Below are 14,617 nucleotides of genomic sequence, written 5' to 3' on the forward strand. Positions count from 1 at the left end.
AGTGCAGCGGGGGCACGCGAGCGAGCGAGCCCCCCTGCAAAGCCTGCCGCCGTCAGCCTCCGGAGTCTCCCACGAGGGCAGCTGGGCGCTCAGAAAGAAAAACAAGCCCACGGCCTCCTTGCCAAAGAGTCCGACTGGAGGAGTGGGGGAGACTGGCTGAAAATCAAGGTGGTTGTACCTGAAACTAATACGACATTGTGGCCAACCGTACTTCCAACTGGAAACAAAAAAGAGACGGTGGCTGTTTTATCAGAGGAGACATTCTAAGACCCATGGAGACAACAGCTGCCACTTTTGCAACGTAAACCGACCGCAGGACCCACGGGACTTTTTAGAACTAAATGTGGTCAGAGGGCCTGAGAGCTGGGTTTTCTTTCTTCCGTGGTGTCCTCCCCGACTGCATTTCACAAGGACAGGTTGAAACTCGCCTTCTGATCGTATCTCAAAACGTGGTCAACGTACTAGCTGGAGCAATCACTGTACCTCCACCGTTTTAATGTTTCACTGAGACGGGTCTTCAGTCATAAGCCTGAGTATATTTCGTGTTTCTGTGGCTTTTCGCACAACACTAGCAAAACGCTCTCAGATAATTGTTGAGAGATTTTGTTAAACGAGGTCAAGATGGCTTTGTCTTTAGGCAAAGTTTAAAAAAAAAAAAAAAAACTTTTACTAAGCCAAAGCATTTGAAATTACAAAGTTTCACAGAGTCGAAACTATTAGGTAGGAAAATTTATCCAGCTGCATTTTTAAACGACTTCAAGGTCAGAGAAAGTTAATTTTCTTAGAACCCAAATAACTGCCAGCTTCTGTCAAGATTCTCTCTGGAAAATATTTTCAGAAGAGCCCGAAAGTCTCAGAAATCCAAATTAATCAATTTTATAGCTCCACATGCTGACTTTCCTATCACGTGGCATTACATCTGAACTCTAAACCACCTCAAACCGAATGATATATGCCATTTAAATAAACAAGCTCTTGAAAACAATTTCAATGTCGTCAAAATCCTGTTTGATATATTTTTTTTAATTTTTTTAAGTTGGCCACACACTGCCTTTTCTTCTTTTTTTTGAGAAGTAAGCCTCAAGAGGAAACACAACTATCTTTAGCATTTCTTAAAAAAGGAAGAAAGAAAGAAGAAAGAAAGAGAGAAAGAGAAAGAGAGAAAGAAGAAAGAAAGAAAGAAAGAAAGAAAGAAAGAAAGAAAGAAAGAAAGAAAGAAAGAACCTTCCCATATTCACTTAAGCTAGGAATCTCTCCATACTTTCCCCTATTCTATTCTGCATCCCATTCCCATCTTGAGAGTGTTTTCCTGTATACACGCCCCCCAGGGTTGCATCTCCATAACGAGCGTCTGATGCCCACGAGGTTTTTTATCAGACCAGGAAGAGGGGAGGAGCGCCCTTGAACGATTACAGTCTGAGCTGAAAAGGTCAGAGTTTGGATGTGGTGTCTTAACACCAAAATTCTGCATAAGGAGCTAAACATGTCTGTTACTCGGCTCCTTTTCAGGTGAGCTCAAGGTCCAGGCATAAAACAAAGCCCAGTGGAACGACTGCACAGAACCTTTACAACAGCATTTTGTGACCCTGGCACACCTCTGGGAACCACACCAAAGAGCGGTCCTGGGCATCCAACATGTTCCCATGCTTAGCAATGACCCCTTGAAGATGAGGTCAACTCTGCACGTGCCGCACTGTGCTCCTGGGGAACCCTAAGGTCTGCAGCGGGCCCGGCTCCCACCCACGGGGCACTCAGGAGGTGGAGGCGGTTCTGGTATACACTGTGCCCTGCCACCCACTAGCACTGGAAAGCTGGATAAATGAGTCAGCCTCTGTGGATCCCACGTTAACAGAAGATGACAACCTTCCAGGGCTGTCGGGCACAGGGAGGGACTCAGGGCTCAGCGCCTACGAGTCCAGACCTGCAGCAGGTGCGTAGTGAGTGCAAAGGGACAGGCTACACTTTCCTGGCAGGATGTCTGTTGTCCTATTTTCACCTACGCTTGGCCTCTGAATTTCCTTCTACGTCTTTGGATCCTTTAAATTCTGCATTCTCTAAGAATTTAGTCCCCAAACCGTTTGCCCTGGCCTGCCTGAGAAATAATCATGCCCCATGAGGGTCAAATCTCTTTAAAACAACCCCCTGAGCCCCAAATCCCTATAAACAAGCTGCGTTTCGTGATTCCTGCTTGTTACCAGTGGAAGCCCAACAAAGGCCTTCCAGCTAGGAGCTCTGCAGAGAATTCAAAATGACAATTACATTTCAGAAATCTAATTTACATCGACTCTTTCACTTCCACTGTAGCCAAACAATGTACAACTGTATCCACTAAAAGCATTCCCCACCCCGAGGTATCTGGACTCCACCACAGGAATCCGTTAACGGGTAACACGCTGGGGTACCTACCTCTTTCAAATTGTAGCTTTTTGTATCTTTGCATAATTTCTGCTGCAACCATGCACTCAATCTAAGAAGAAAAAAATACAAATAAGAAGTATAACAAGCTGAGGGGGGGCTAGAAACACAGCACAGGTCGGCCCAACGAGAACCCACGACACACGGCGAAGCCAAGCAGGGCACACGTGCACACGTTAAAAACCGGGTTTGTTCGGGTGCTCGTGCCTCGTCCTCCTGCAGGTGGCCCTGTTTAGGGCAGGCAGCATCAGGACAGCTGATTGCAGTTTCTAATCCTTCTTTGATCAAGAGCTCGACATACTGTTTCAGGCACTGAAAAAAAAAAAAAAAAAAGCAAAGAGAGGTATCGGTCAACATCTTTACTTCCTTAAGGGTGAAGACGCAGCAACACGTAAGAAGTGACGCACCGAGCACCCTGTCCCGACACAGCTTCGTATTTTCACTGTGTAGCCCACAGCGACCACCAAATTAGAGGTTCTGGCCACTTGACGAGTATTTGTGGGGTGTCCCCTGTTCCAGGCTTGTCACAGACCTAAGGCTGTGGGTGTGACCCCTGCACGCAGCCTGGGCAAACGCCAAGCCAGTGAGTCTAACCGGAGGAGGAAAGGCAGAGAGAAAGGTCGGGAAGCAGTGATTCTCAAATGTCAATGTATCAGACGTCGGGCACTGCAAGCGTCTTTTATATTCCATTGTTTCGTGTGCCCCTTAGATCATTCTTATGGGAGAGGCGGGAGGGTTTCACCTTTCAGGTGTGAACATGGAGTCACCAAAGAAGGGGCTTGCCGGGGGCACCTGGGTGGCTCCGTGGTTGAGCATCTCCCTGGGATCCAGTCCTGCATCCAGCCTGCTTCTCCCTCTGCCTGTGTCTCTGCTTCTCTGTGTCTCTCATGGATAAATAAATAAAATCGAAAAAGAAGAAGAAGGAGGAGGAGGAGGAGGAAGAGGAGGAGGAGGAGGAGGGGCTCGGCAGTGTACCAGGACAGCAAGGGCAGAGCCTGGCTCGACTCGGAAATGCCCCTGCGCCCCCCGCGAGCCCGTGCACAGAGGCCCGTCCTCGGTCCCCACCGCCCATTCGCCCAGCAGCTACCTACCTACTACCACCCCACCTACGTAAGGACTCCCGAAAGTCTGTCAGTCCCACAGAAAAAGTGGGAGGCGCAGTGGAGTTCTCCCGAGGAGGATGAGGCCGTACACAGCACCGATTTACTCCCGCCTCGGTCTACCATCCTGGGAAGCCCAGGCTCCCCTGAAGAGCACGTTATTAAAGCGCTATCAGAAGAGATACGGCCTCCCCGGCAGGCTCCCTACCAAAAGTAAGGAGACAGACTTGGAAGAGCTCACGGGAGAACCAGAAGAGCACAGGAGCTGGGACCATCCTGTGGAGAGAAACCAGCGGAAAACATCTCAACGGCGTCCCGGGATCACCTTGCAATCACAACCCCACTCCAATATTTGGGGTTAGTGATGTCAGCACCACTGTTAAAAGAACACTACGAAGGGACACCCTGGTTCAGTGGTTGAGTGTCTGCCTTTGGCTCAGGACGTGACCCCGGGGTCCTGGGATCGAGTCCCGCGTCGGGCTCCCTGCGTGGAGCCTGCTTCTGCCTCTGCCTGTGTCTCTCATGAAAAAATAAATAAAACCTCTTTTAAAAAAGCAAAATAAATTAGAAAATAAAAATACCCATCGAGGTTATCTTCAGAAAGAGCCATTTCCCACGGCGGTTCTCAAGAGCGCTGAACAGGACGCATGACGTCTGTGGACTGTCCCGTGGGCGCCCGGAGCCCAGGTCCGGACTGCCCCATCCTGCCCGGGAGTGAGAGCAGAGGCCGGGGCAATGATTAGGGAGAGGGTTCCGGACAACAGGGGATGGAGGAGCCCCAGGGGGGAGCCCTGGCTGAGGCCTCCGAGGTGCGCTGCTCAGGACGGGCACCAGAAGGAAGCGGGGGAGCAGACAGGAGGTGGAAGCCGCACACGGGCCCCCCAGCAGGCCTGCACCCGGCTCTGGGGCGCCACCGCAGCCGTCTGGGGGACACAGCAACGCAGTGGCCTTGGTGGCACGCGGCCCTTGCAACGGTGGTCTGTTCATAGTCGGGAGGAACCTGGAATGCCCTGTTTATGGCCGGGGGACACGTGAGGAGGGAGAAAGACCGCAGCCCCCGGAGCTAGACAAGTTCAGGGACCCGTTGCGGGCAGAGGCCGCGGATGGGCTCCTGGACGAGCTCAGGCCACAGGTCCCCCGACCGGGGAGCAGGGGGGACGCCCATCTTGCTGGGCTTCTGTGACCCTGTGAAAGAGTGCAAAAGCACCTCACACAATTCCCGGTGCGCAGCACCAGCTACGCAAACAGGTGGCTGTCGTTCCCTCTGCTTTGCTATCTGTGCGATATGCTTCTTAGAGTCACTGGCATAGAAATGCAACAAAACCTTGGCCGCGAGATGATCATTTTACTTTTTATAATCGGTCTGTCTATACGGGCTCTCCGGGGAACACTGGGATGCCGTAAACGACACAACACTGAACCTCCCACGGCACGATGCAGGGCAGCGCACCACGAGGCTCTGCGCGCCCCAAGGGGCAAACCACCACGTGGAGCCCGTGTGAAACCAACACCAGGGGCATCTGCGACTCTAAACATCACCGTCCAAGAACCGGCGTGACCGGCATACGGCAGAATGACTCGCGTGTCGTGTCCGGCGGGGTGTCCTTCAGCTGCCTCTGCACAATCTGCCAAATGACTATGCTCTGGGAGTATCGATTTGTTTCCTATACAAAAAGAGGTGAGGATCCAAGCGTCTGGCCAACCGTCCATGGAAAACAAGCCCAGGCTTCTTCCAGATACGAAGTGAGTCATCCCTCACAAGCCATGCGTTGCAATCTAACAGCAAAAAGAGGACTTCAAATGAGCACAGAAGAAATGCGCAGAGAAACTCCTGTAAAAACAAACACACCGTACAAAAGCAGGCATGGGGCAGCCTGGGGGGCTCAGCGGTTTAGCGCCGCCTTCAGCCCAGGGCGTGACCCTGGAGACCCGGGATCGAGTCCCGTGTCGGGCTCCCTGCATGGAGCCTGCTTCTCCCTCTGCCTGTGTCTCTGCCTCTCTCTCTCTCTCTCTCTCTCTCTGTCTCTGTGAATAAATTAAAAAAAAAATCCAAAAGCAGGCGTGGACAGGTTTCCTGCTATCATCACGACTGTAGCGCTCCGCGACCAAACGCCCTCACCAGAGCTGTCTTAGCCCACGACCGCAGGAATCACATGAGGTGTCACAGCGCCCAGTTAACAGATGGGAAAACAAAGTCCAGGGAAAATTAAGAACAGGCCCAAAGACACACCCTGCACGTCGAGGAGCTAGGGCTCACGTGTGTCTGACTCCAAAGAGGAGGGGGTTTTCGTTTTCGTTTCTAATTTCTGGCTTCTTCCTCAATCAAGAACTCTACTCTTCCACAGGTAATCATTTATTTCATATTTTTAGCTACTTCCTACATTTTTGTACTAGAACACAGCCTTGTATGTACTTTTTTTTTTTTTTTTTTTTTTTAAAGTAGGCTCTACATCCAGCACGGGGCGCAGTGCAGGGCTTGACCTCACGACCTTGAGACCATGACCTGAGCTGAAATCAAGTCAGACGGAGCTTAACCGACGGAGCCACTCAGTGCCCCTGCTGTATGTACTTTAAACTGGCAAAGTCTGAGTCGGCCCGGAATGCATCTGTGCGCGCCCATGCTGCTCCGAAGCCACCACGGCCCCCGACACCAAGCCCCCCACGGCCGCTGTAGGAAGAGATGCACCTGCAGGCCGTGCGGTCCCTGCGCCTGACGTTGCCTTGGGAAGCAGCCCCCCACTAGGTGGGGTCAGGGACACCTGGGCCAGAGGGACGAGACACCCCACACCCCAGGCGAGGGGGCAACCGCTGCAGAAAGGGCAGGAGGAGGGAGGGGATGTGTCAAGAGCCACAGAATGTTCCAGGCATTTCATTTTCCATTTTGTCTTCCAACTGTTTGAAACCCAGCTCCAAAGAGGAGACGGCACTGCAGCTTTGCTGCGAAACCTCTGCTGGCGTTTCCTGCCAAGGAGAAGTGGGCCACAGGGACGCAGCGGCCTTGCCTGAGCCTCAGCAAGCCCGGATGTTGTCTGTTTTCTCACTGGAAGGTCTGCTGGCTGCTGAAGATCCCTGAGCTGAGGAGCCGGAGGGGCTGACGCTTCTCAGGGACCCTCGGCGCATGATCGCAGCGGGACCCCAGTCTGAAGGGTCTTCTGTCTGAAGAGCTAGGGCCCTGGAGTCAGACCGGGGTTTGAATCCCTGTTTACCACCGACCGGCTGAGAGCAAGGAGCTCCCTGCCCCCACCCCCTGGCCAGAGCCTCCCTGCCCATGGTGTGGGGTGAGAGAAGCCCGTCACCACCAAACCCCAGCCAGCCACCAGGCCACTTGGAGGTGGCCAAGATCACCGCTTGGGCAGCTGCCATGTGCTTTCCGTGGGCCTCGGCACGCCTGCCCCTGCGGCCATCCCACCCGGGGTGTTAGTGCCGAGCTGGCCCCGCATGCAGGCAGGGACCCAGGGCCCGTGCACCCCTCTCTGCGGCCTTGTGGTTACAAACGCCCCGTAAGGACGTGGAACCACAGATCCAGCGTCGGACACCCTCTAGCACCAAGTCGGGAGCCCTCAGGTGTGAGTCTGGCACTTGTTTCTAGGGGTTTCTAGGTCAATTCCACTTCCTTCTGGGGCCAGGAAGGCTTAGGGGGGGGACCCGCCTTCCCCACAATCAAACCAAAGAGGGACGCAGCGTTCCATACAGTCAGGCAGAGAAGTGCGAGCCCGTTCCCGTGACACCAGGGGAAGGGCTGGACCACCAGGCGCCTCAAAAACACGCAGCTGGTGTCGGGGGCTCGTGGGCTGCAGAGGCCGGAGGGGACCCATTCAGAGGGGGCAGCGGGGCTTCGTGTCCAGAGGTAGCAGAGACTCATTCACACCAAGGGACTGTCGCCAGCAGAGGCCGCGTTACAGGCAGTCCGCGTCAGTGGGGTGAGGGTCCAGCGAGCGGGCCAGGGACCAGGCAGGTGGCCAGGCCAGCAGTACCCCCAGGGCAGGGCGTGGCCCCGACTTCAGGAAGCCTCCGTGAGGATGTGCGCATCCTGCAGCCTGGCCTGGAACCCGCAGGACGTGAAACGTCGAACTGCCAAACGTGGGCTCCCTGGGGAGTCGCGCACGAGGGGTCACCGGCCCTGCTGCGACTGCGGAACGGCTGTGCTGAGAACCGGGTGCCCAGTGGCCAGCGACCGCAGGCCTGATGTGGTGGGAGCCAGCATGGGGCCCAGGGTGAGGCTGAGAGTGACTGGAGGTGACAGGACCGTCGGAAGAGGGACAGTCCCCTCTGATGACCTGGGGCCTTTCTGGGGACTCAGGGGCCTTTGCACCACTGCTCTCCACAGAATGAAGGACCCGGAGTGGAAGCTGTGCTTTCTGCTCTTGCTCGGGGACCAGGGACCCAAGGACCTTCTCCTGGTGCAGAGGTGGCGCTGGCAGTGGGGAGGGGGCTTCGGAGAGAGCGCCACTCCTTCCCTGCAGGGGCACACACTTCTCCCTGGGGGCCCCCACCCTCCTCTGCAGGGGACACACACTTCTCCCTGGGGGCCCCCACCCTCCTCTGCAGGGGACACACACTTCTCCCTGGGGGGCCCCCACCCTCCTCTGCAGGGGACACACACTTCTCCCTGGGGGCCCCCACCCTCCTCTGCAGGGGACACACACTTCTCCCTAGGGGGCCCCACCCCCTCTGCAGGGGGCACACGCTTCTCCCTGGGGGAGCCCCATCCCCCTCTGCAAGGAGCACATGCTTCTTCCTGGGGGGCCCACCCTCCTCTTCACGGGGCACATGCTTCTCCCTGGGGGCCCCACCCCCCTCTGCAGGGGGCACATGCTTCTCCCTGGGGGGGCCCCACCCCCCTCTGCAAGGAGCACATGCTTCTTCCTGGGGGGCCCACCCTCCTCTTCAGGGCCCCACCCCCCCTCTGCCGGGGGCCTATCCTCCTCTGCAGGGGGCACACACTTCTCCCTGGGGGCCCCCACCCTCCTCTGCAGGGGCCCACCTGCCTCCGCAGGGGGCACACGTCCCTCCCAACACCTGTAAACACCCTGCAAGAGAAGCAGCAAGTGTGGACCACACTTCTTATCTGCTGAATGTGAAAAACCAAAGTCACAGAGGAGCAAAACTGAGCCTTTCAGCCAACATCACCTTCACCGCAGAGACCTCCCAGTGGCAGGCGTGTCAGAGGTGGCTGGGGTGGGAGGGCGCTAACACCGTACAGCAGAGGCAAGAACACCAAGCGGCCACCATGCCATCCACTCCGCAAAGACTCATTTGCTCTGAACCGAGAGTCTAGGAGCCCAAAGTCTGGAAGAACAGAGAGACCCCCGGGCGACGCTACTGATGGGAGAGTCGGTGCGTTTCCATGTGGGGTCTGTGGGGTCTGGGTTGTGTGGATTAAGAAGGCCTGGGACAGAAGGCGGCACAGATATGTGACTCTGGGCCCCCGGCGGGGACAACGTGAGTACGTGTACAATTGCTCAGAATCGGGATGCCCGCTAATTCCAACAGAGGGAGAGTCCGCTCATGTCGCCTCGCTTGGCTCAACGGTCTCAATCACCCATGCAACTGCAGATCACTCCATCACACGGGGGAACCAACACTTAGTTTGTTTGCTCTTTGCTCGTGGATGAGACGGGGCCAGGGGAACACTAAGCATCTCCATCTGGGTGCCTTGCCTACGATGGGGCAGGGCTCCAGGGACCCAGATGGGTCCCCCTGGGTGAGAACAGGGAGGGGGGACTGGGGATGGAGAGTCGAGCACACGGAGCAGGGAGACAGAAAGCAGGCCCCGAGCATCCTTCCTGGGTCGGAAGGTGACGAAGGAAGGCCCCTGCCCTGGAGTGTGGCCTGCAATGACCCCAGAGCAGCCCCCCAGGCCCGGGTGAAGTTCCCCAGCAAAGCAGAGGCCAAGAGTCAGCGTTTTCCTAGGGGCCATCAGTAGACAAACACCGGATCTGGATGCAAGCTACAAGCGCGCTGGCATCGTGGCAACCCAGGGAGCATTCTAGGGCAGGCCACGCAGTCTTCCTGGGCTGCACTCTTTCCATGAGAAGGGAGAAGCATGCCCACTTTACAAGATTTTATGACAAGTGAGAGAAAGAGGAAGGCAGGTGTTATGTCACCAGCAATAACATTGTTCCCATCCTTTTCTAGCCACAAGGTAGGGTTTTAGAGGGGCCCTAAAAGCCCGACATAAAGACAAGAACCGCTCTGGTCTGCCTATGAGCAGTGTGGGCAGAGGCCGGAGGGGTCCGAGCGACGCCCTGACACAATGCAGATCAGAGGCTGGTCTACAGGGACCCAGAGGCCCCGCAGAGCTGCGTGTCCATGTGGCCATCATCTTGGCAGCTGGAAGCCCCGCACCTCAAGGCACCTCACCCTGCAAGTATGCCTTCCCCCCTCTAGAGACCCGAGACTAGGACTGGGCCCCAGACACCGCTGAGCCCCCAGCCCACGGAGCAGAGACTGGGGATCTGTGCCCCACCGAGGCCCAGGGCGCTCGAAGACCCAGGAGCCAACACACAGGACAGAGATCATGCAGCAGACTCCTGGCCCCTAGGCTTGGAGGCTGGATACAAGGCAGGCCCCTGGTCACACGGCAGCATTTCCACTCAAGAGGGTCCGAACTGCAGAGGGGGTCATTTGAACTGGCTATAGAAGAGCACGAGGATGGGCAGAGCCATCACGGAGACAAGCAAAGGTTGGGGGGATCCTGGCATGATGGGGCCAGACTGCGAGGTTTTTGCTAGGGTTACCACCGGGTTCTGACGTGTACCAGCGACAGACGTGGGAGGCCTGGAGGCTCTCGGGACGAGGGAGGCAGCGTAGGGGTGCAGAGACAGGTGCAGTGTGCTCAGCCCGTGAACCAGCCGTGGGTCATCAACGCCTCCACAGGCCAGGGCCACACACGGGGCACAAAGCTGGGGGTTCAGACCGTGGGGACATTTTTCAGCGAGACCAGCTTTTCTGTGGGGCACCGTTGGCCTCGGGAGCCACGGTCCGGCCACTGTGGGAAGAGGACCTGCTACAAATCCCGGGGCTCGGTGTGTTCCAGGGTGGGCTCCGCCGTTAGCTCCTGGGGGACCCAACACAGATGAAGCCGGAGGGGCCGGCGAGGTCAGCCACAGAGCCTGCATCTGGAGGCAGATGCCCCACTGCACCGCCCTGGGTTCCCCCTTGAGGTCACCGTCCTTCAGAATTTAACAGTAACGAAAGGAAAATGAGTCCCATCCCCAGGGTTACCGGCTGGAGGTGTCTGGCGGCCTGTCCCACATCCTCTCCCTCCCATCCTTCCCCATCTCAGGAAAACATCGAAAGCAACTTCCTGCCCTTCAGGTTGGAGTGACCTTCCTGAGGTTTTAAGGAGACGCATCTCGTGCAGGGCACACGAGGAGGGCTCGCTGCAGTGTAATCCCGTGAACGCTTAGGGACTAGCCATCGTGAGTCCTGAGCAGACCAGCTGTCTGGGGGGGACAGAACCCTGCTCAGAAGTCAGAGGACAGGGGCACGAAGGTCCGCGAAGCTCCCTCTCCCCATCTATGAGACCGACGCGGTAATACCGAACGTGCCCGTGTCGCCGGGACATCGTGAGACACACATGGAGGAAGGTGCGTCTGTACAACACGGGCAGGGAGGATGCGTCTCCTGCAAAAGGTAGGGAAGGCTGTCTGGTGACGGATTTTAACCTGGACGTCTGCCGCATACACCGGCAGGCCACCCAGATGGTCCATGTATAACACGGTTAAATTCAGAAGCAACTTTTTTTTTTATAGTTGGATGAAAACTGTTCTTTTTTTTTTTTTTTTTTTTTCTTTCCTGGACTTTTTTTTTTTTTTTTAATGCCTTGACTGGGAAGAAAAATCAAGTAGAACTCAATTAGATGAACTGAAAATAAGCCCTATATCCCTATATCCTCACTTTCCCTTTCTGAAGGTGGGAGATGCTGGTCTGAGTTGGGCCTGTGGTCGGGGCCCAGATAACACAGGCTACTTCTTACGGAAATTTTTTTTTTTTCTTACGGAAATTTAAACGTGACTTCAACATCCTCTTTAGCACCACAGTGGTGAACGTGGACACGAATAGCTAAATATTCTCACTGTGCAACCTCGCTCGGTTAGCACGGACTTATGATCTCAAGCACCTGATTGTTCAATTTAAAATGAGGGGGGCGGAGGAGGCTTTTTCTTTCTGGAAAGGAAGGCGTGTGTCACCTTCGGGTTTTCTAACCTGCTTTACTAGCTTCTGAAATTCTGTTTAACGGAGATCTTCGCATCACGAGTGCCTGTGGTGGAAATCTACTGGGGAGCCTGACTGGTGTTAATGGGAAATTCTCTCAATAACCGCGGGAGAGACCCCGTCACGGGCAAAAGTGGGGTCAGAGGTTTGCTCGGTGTCACGACGCACGAACGCGAAAGCCTCGTCCTGAAATCCTTTCAGAAAGACCAACCAGAGTACAGAAGATGCACTGGCACTGGGCTATGGTCGTCATCTGCTCCACTGGGTACTCCCCGAGACACAGCTTGCACGACACCAGCGGATCGAGGGCCAGGTCCCACGTGGGCCGGTACCGCGCTGTGGTCATGGCAGAGCAATCTGAAATGAGAGAAGCACAGGCCGTCAGACCACCGTGGCCTCCAGCAGGACCGAGGCAGGAATCACGCCTGGGGCCCCCATGGTGGCCAAGTGACTCAACAGGCCCAGGGCTTTAGACGACTCGTCGGGTCCTCTGAGGTGTCGGCTGGGGCTCCTGACCCGGGTCTGAGGGTGACCCCTTCCCCGTGTGAATGGTAACGATCGTGTCTACCCTCGAAATGGCAAATGAGTCATCCCAGTCCCCCTCCCTCCCCCCATCTTCCTACAGGCACTGAGTCAGACACCTCCCACCAACCAAACCCCTAGACCAGAGGCGGAAAACCGCAGCCAGGACGCAAGAGAAGCTTTCGTTAAAATGGTCTGATCAGATGAAAGTGTCAGGTTCCTGTTGTGGGAACATCCCAGGGGAAGCAGTGGGTCACCCGCCTCTGTCCTCAGCGCCCACCAAATGGGACGCACCTTTCCTCATTGGCTTCCAGTGGCCCAGGTGCCACCTGACCCTCCAGCATCAGCCCGCGCACCACTGCTCCCTAAGCACTGGCAGGTTCTCTAAAGCTTCAGGGGGGCCTGGGCCCCGGGGCAGACTTGTCCACTTACAGGGCCACGTGCATCTAACCACACCCGGTGTCTACTAGACACTCCATCACACCAATAAAAGTCACCTTCCCTTCCCCATCCTCCCGAAACATTCTCTGGCCGCTCCCTAACCTGCCCAAAGTCGGCTTCCTCATAGCACGTATTTTTCTATTTATATTTATCGCACTGATTTCCACTGCTTGCTGCCTGGAGATGGCGGGGCAGGTGCGTGCCCTCCGTTCATAGCTCAGCACCTGACCTGTAATGGCCTCTCCACAGCGGCCTGTCGAGTGAGTGAACAAATCCTTGCATCCAGGGACATGCATTCCCACCCTGAACCCCTGGCACCTGATTTAGGCCTGCAATCAATCAGTAACAGTAAGCTCCCCAAACTCAGAAGTGGGTTAAGATTCTGTTAAAATTTTGGACACATGGGCAGCCCGGGTGGCTCAGTGGTTTAGCGCCGCCTTCAGCCCAGGGCCTGATCCTGGAGACCCGGGATCGAGTCCCACGTCGGGCTCCCTGCATGGAGCCTGCTTCTCCCCCTGCCTGTGTCTCTGCCTCTCTCTCTCTCTGTGTCTCTCATGAATACATAAATAAAATCTTAAAAAGCTGACTGATAACCTAAGGCAGTGAGTGTATGGTTTGCATGAGAAATCAATGTTCCAGGCACTTGGCAAACGTGAGAATAAGTCTGGGAAGATTCTGTCAAGTAGAAGAGCTGCACGAGGAAGACGAAGCTTGCGTTCGGAAGGGAGGTGACACTTCACACAGGTCACAGAGAGCGGATATCAAAATGGGAGAGAAGATAGGCTCAGACCTTTCCCCAGACAGAGGGTGGCGGCCCCGCGGCAGGGGCAAAGGGATCTCTCTGCTTGGAGCAAACGGAAGGCCCACAGCTGGCGCGGGGCAGCGGCGTGCCCATCATCCAGCCGGGCTGGATGCGCCGCTGTGCGTGGGTGACGGGGCTGATGACCACGTCTCCCAGAGGCGCTGTGGGGGACCGAGATCACGCCAAGGACCTGGCACCAACAGGAAACGCCCAGGAAGGACCCCACTCCCCTTCCCCTGCAAGGTCTCATTCGGCCATCCTTTCACGGATCTGCGAGAAAGGCGGTGAGGATGCCCGTGAGCTCGCAGACTCTCCGTCGCGTGTACAAGCTACCCCTGGGGACAGACGCTGTCCTGATGCCTTCTCAAAGTGTACTTCTATCCCTTTCTCCAGCTTTGTCAGTCGCAGCTCACTGGGCATCGCTAAGCGAGGACTCAGGTAGGACACAGCCCTGTGGACTCTACGCCGGGCGTCCAGACTCAGGGACAAGATACTGCACAACCTTGGACGGGCTCAGAGGAGAAGACGCAGCGACAGAGGACAAAGGAACGTCGGGGCTGTGACCATAACAGACACGCAGGGGAGACCGTGGCCTCTAAAGGCCCGAGCACACGAGGGCAGCTGTCGCCTGGATCCGCGCTTCGAGTGAGGACAGGAAAGGGTCGGTGCCCGGGATGACCCCACCGACACCTCCCAGGACAGCTCATAACCACAGCCACTTAGTCTACAGGAAGTGCACCTTCTGCTGTTAGGAAGGAACTCTTCAGCACAAACTCAAATGACTTTTATTTATTTTTTTTTAAAGTATACTTTTATGTGCTTTATTTTTTTTTATTTATTTTTTATTTTTTTTAATCTATTTACCTATGATAGTCACACACAGAGAGAGAGAGAGAGAGAGAGAGAGAGGCAGAGACATAGGCAGAGGGAGAAGCAGGCTCCATGTACCGGGAGCCCGACGTGGGACTCGATCCCGGGTCTCCAGGATCGCGCCCTGGGCCAAAGGCAGGCGCCAAACCGCTGCGCCACCCAGGGATCCCTTAAATGACTTTTAGATTGGTTGGAGCTTTCTGAATAATTTAAACAAGGCTCATAATTTGACCCATGGCCGATGGGG

The 14,617-nt window shown here is 55.6% G+C and overlaps 1 protein-coding gene across 9 annotated transcripts in view; it reads right to left on the minus strand.

The window, feature by feature from the left end:
* RNF144A (ring finger protein 144A) overlaps positions 1–14,617 on the minus strand; it is a 118,567-nt gene that overhangs the window by 29,473 nt on the left and 74,477 nt on the right. For 8 of the 9 annotated variants that reach the window (XM_072771206.1, XM_072771202.1, XM_072771209.1 and 5 more), the window contains 3 exons: positions 11,947–12,092; positions 2,623–2,727; positions 2,407–2,467 (listed from right to left, as the gene is read on the minus strand). In XM_072771206.1, coding sequence (XP_072627307.1) covers positions 2,407–2,467; positions 2,623–2,727; positions 11,947–12,081 — 301 coding nt within the window. In that variant the 5' untranslated portion in view covers positions 12,082–12,092. Of the gene's footprint in view, positions 1–2,406; positions 2,468–2,622; positions 2,728–3,157; positions 5,292–11,946; positions 12,093–14,617 lie in introns of those variants that run through there. The other variant, XM_072771210.1, reaches the window with a different exon arrangement.

This window comes from Canis lupus, chromosome 12, assembly GCF_048164855.1.
Source record: "Canis lupus baileyi chromosome 12, mCanLup2.hap1, whole genome shotgun sequence".
Classification (NCBI taxonomy): domain Eukaryota; kingdom Metazoa; phylum Chordata; class Mammalia; order Carnivora; family Canidae; genus Canis; species Canis lupus.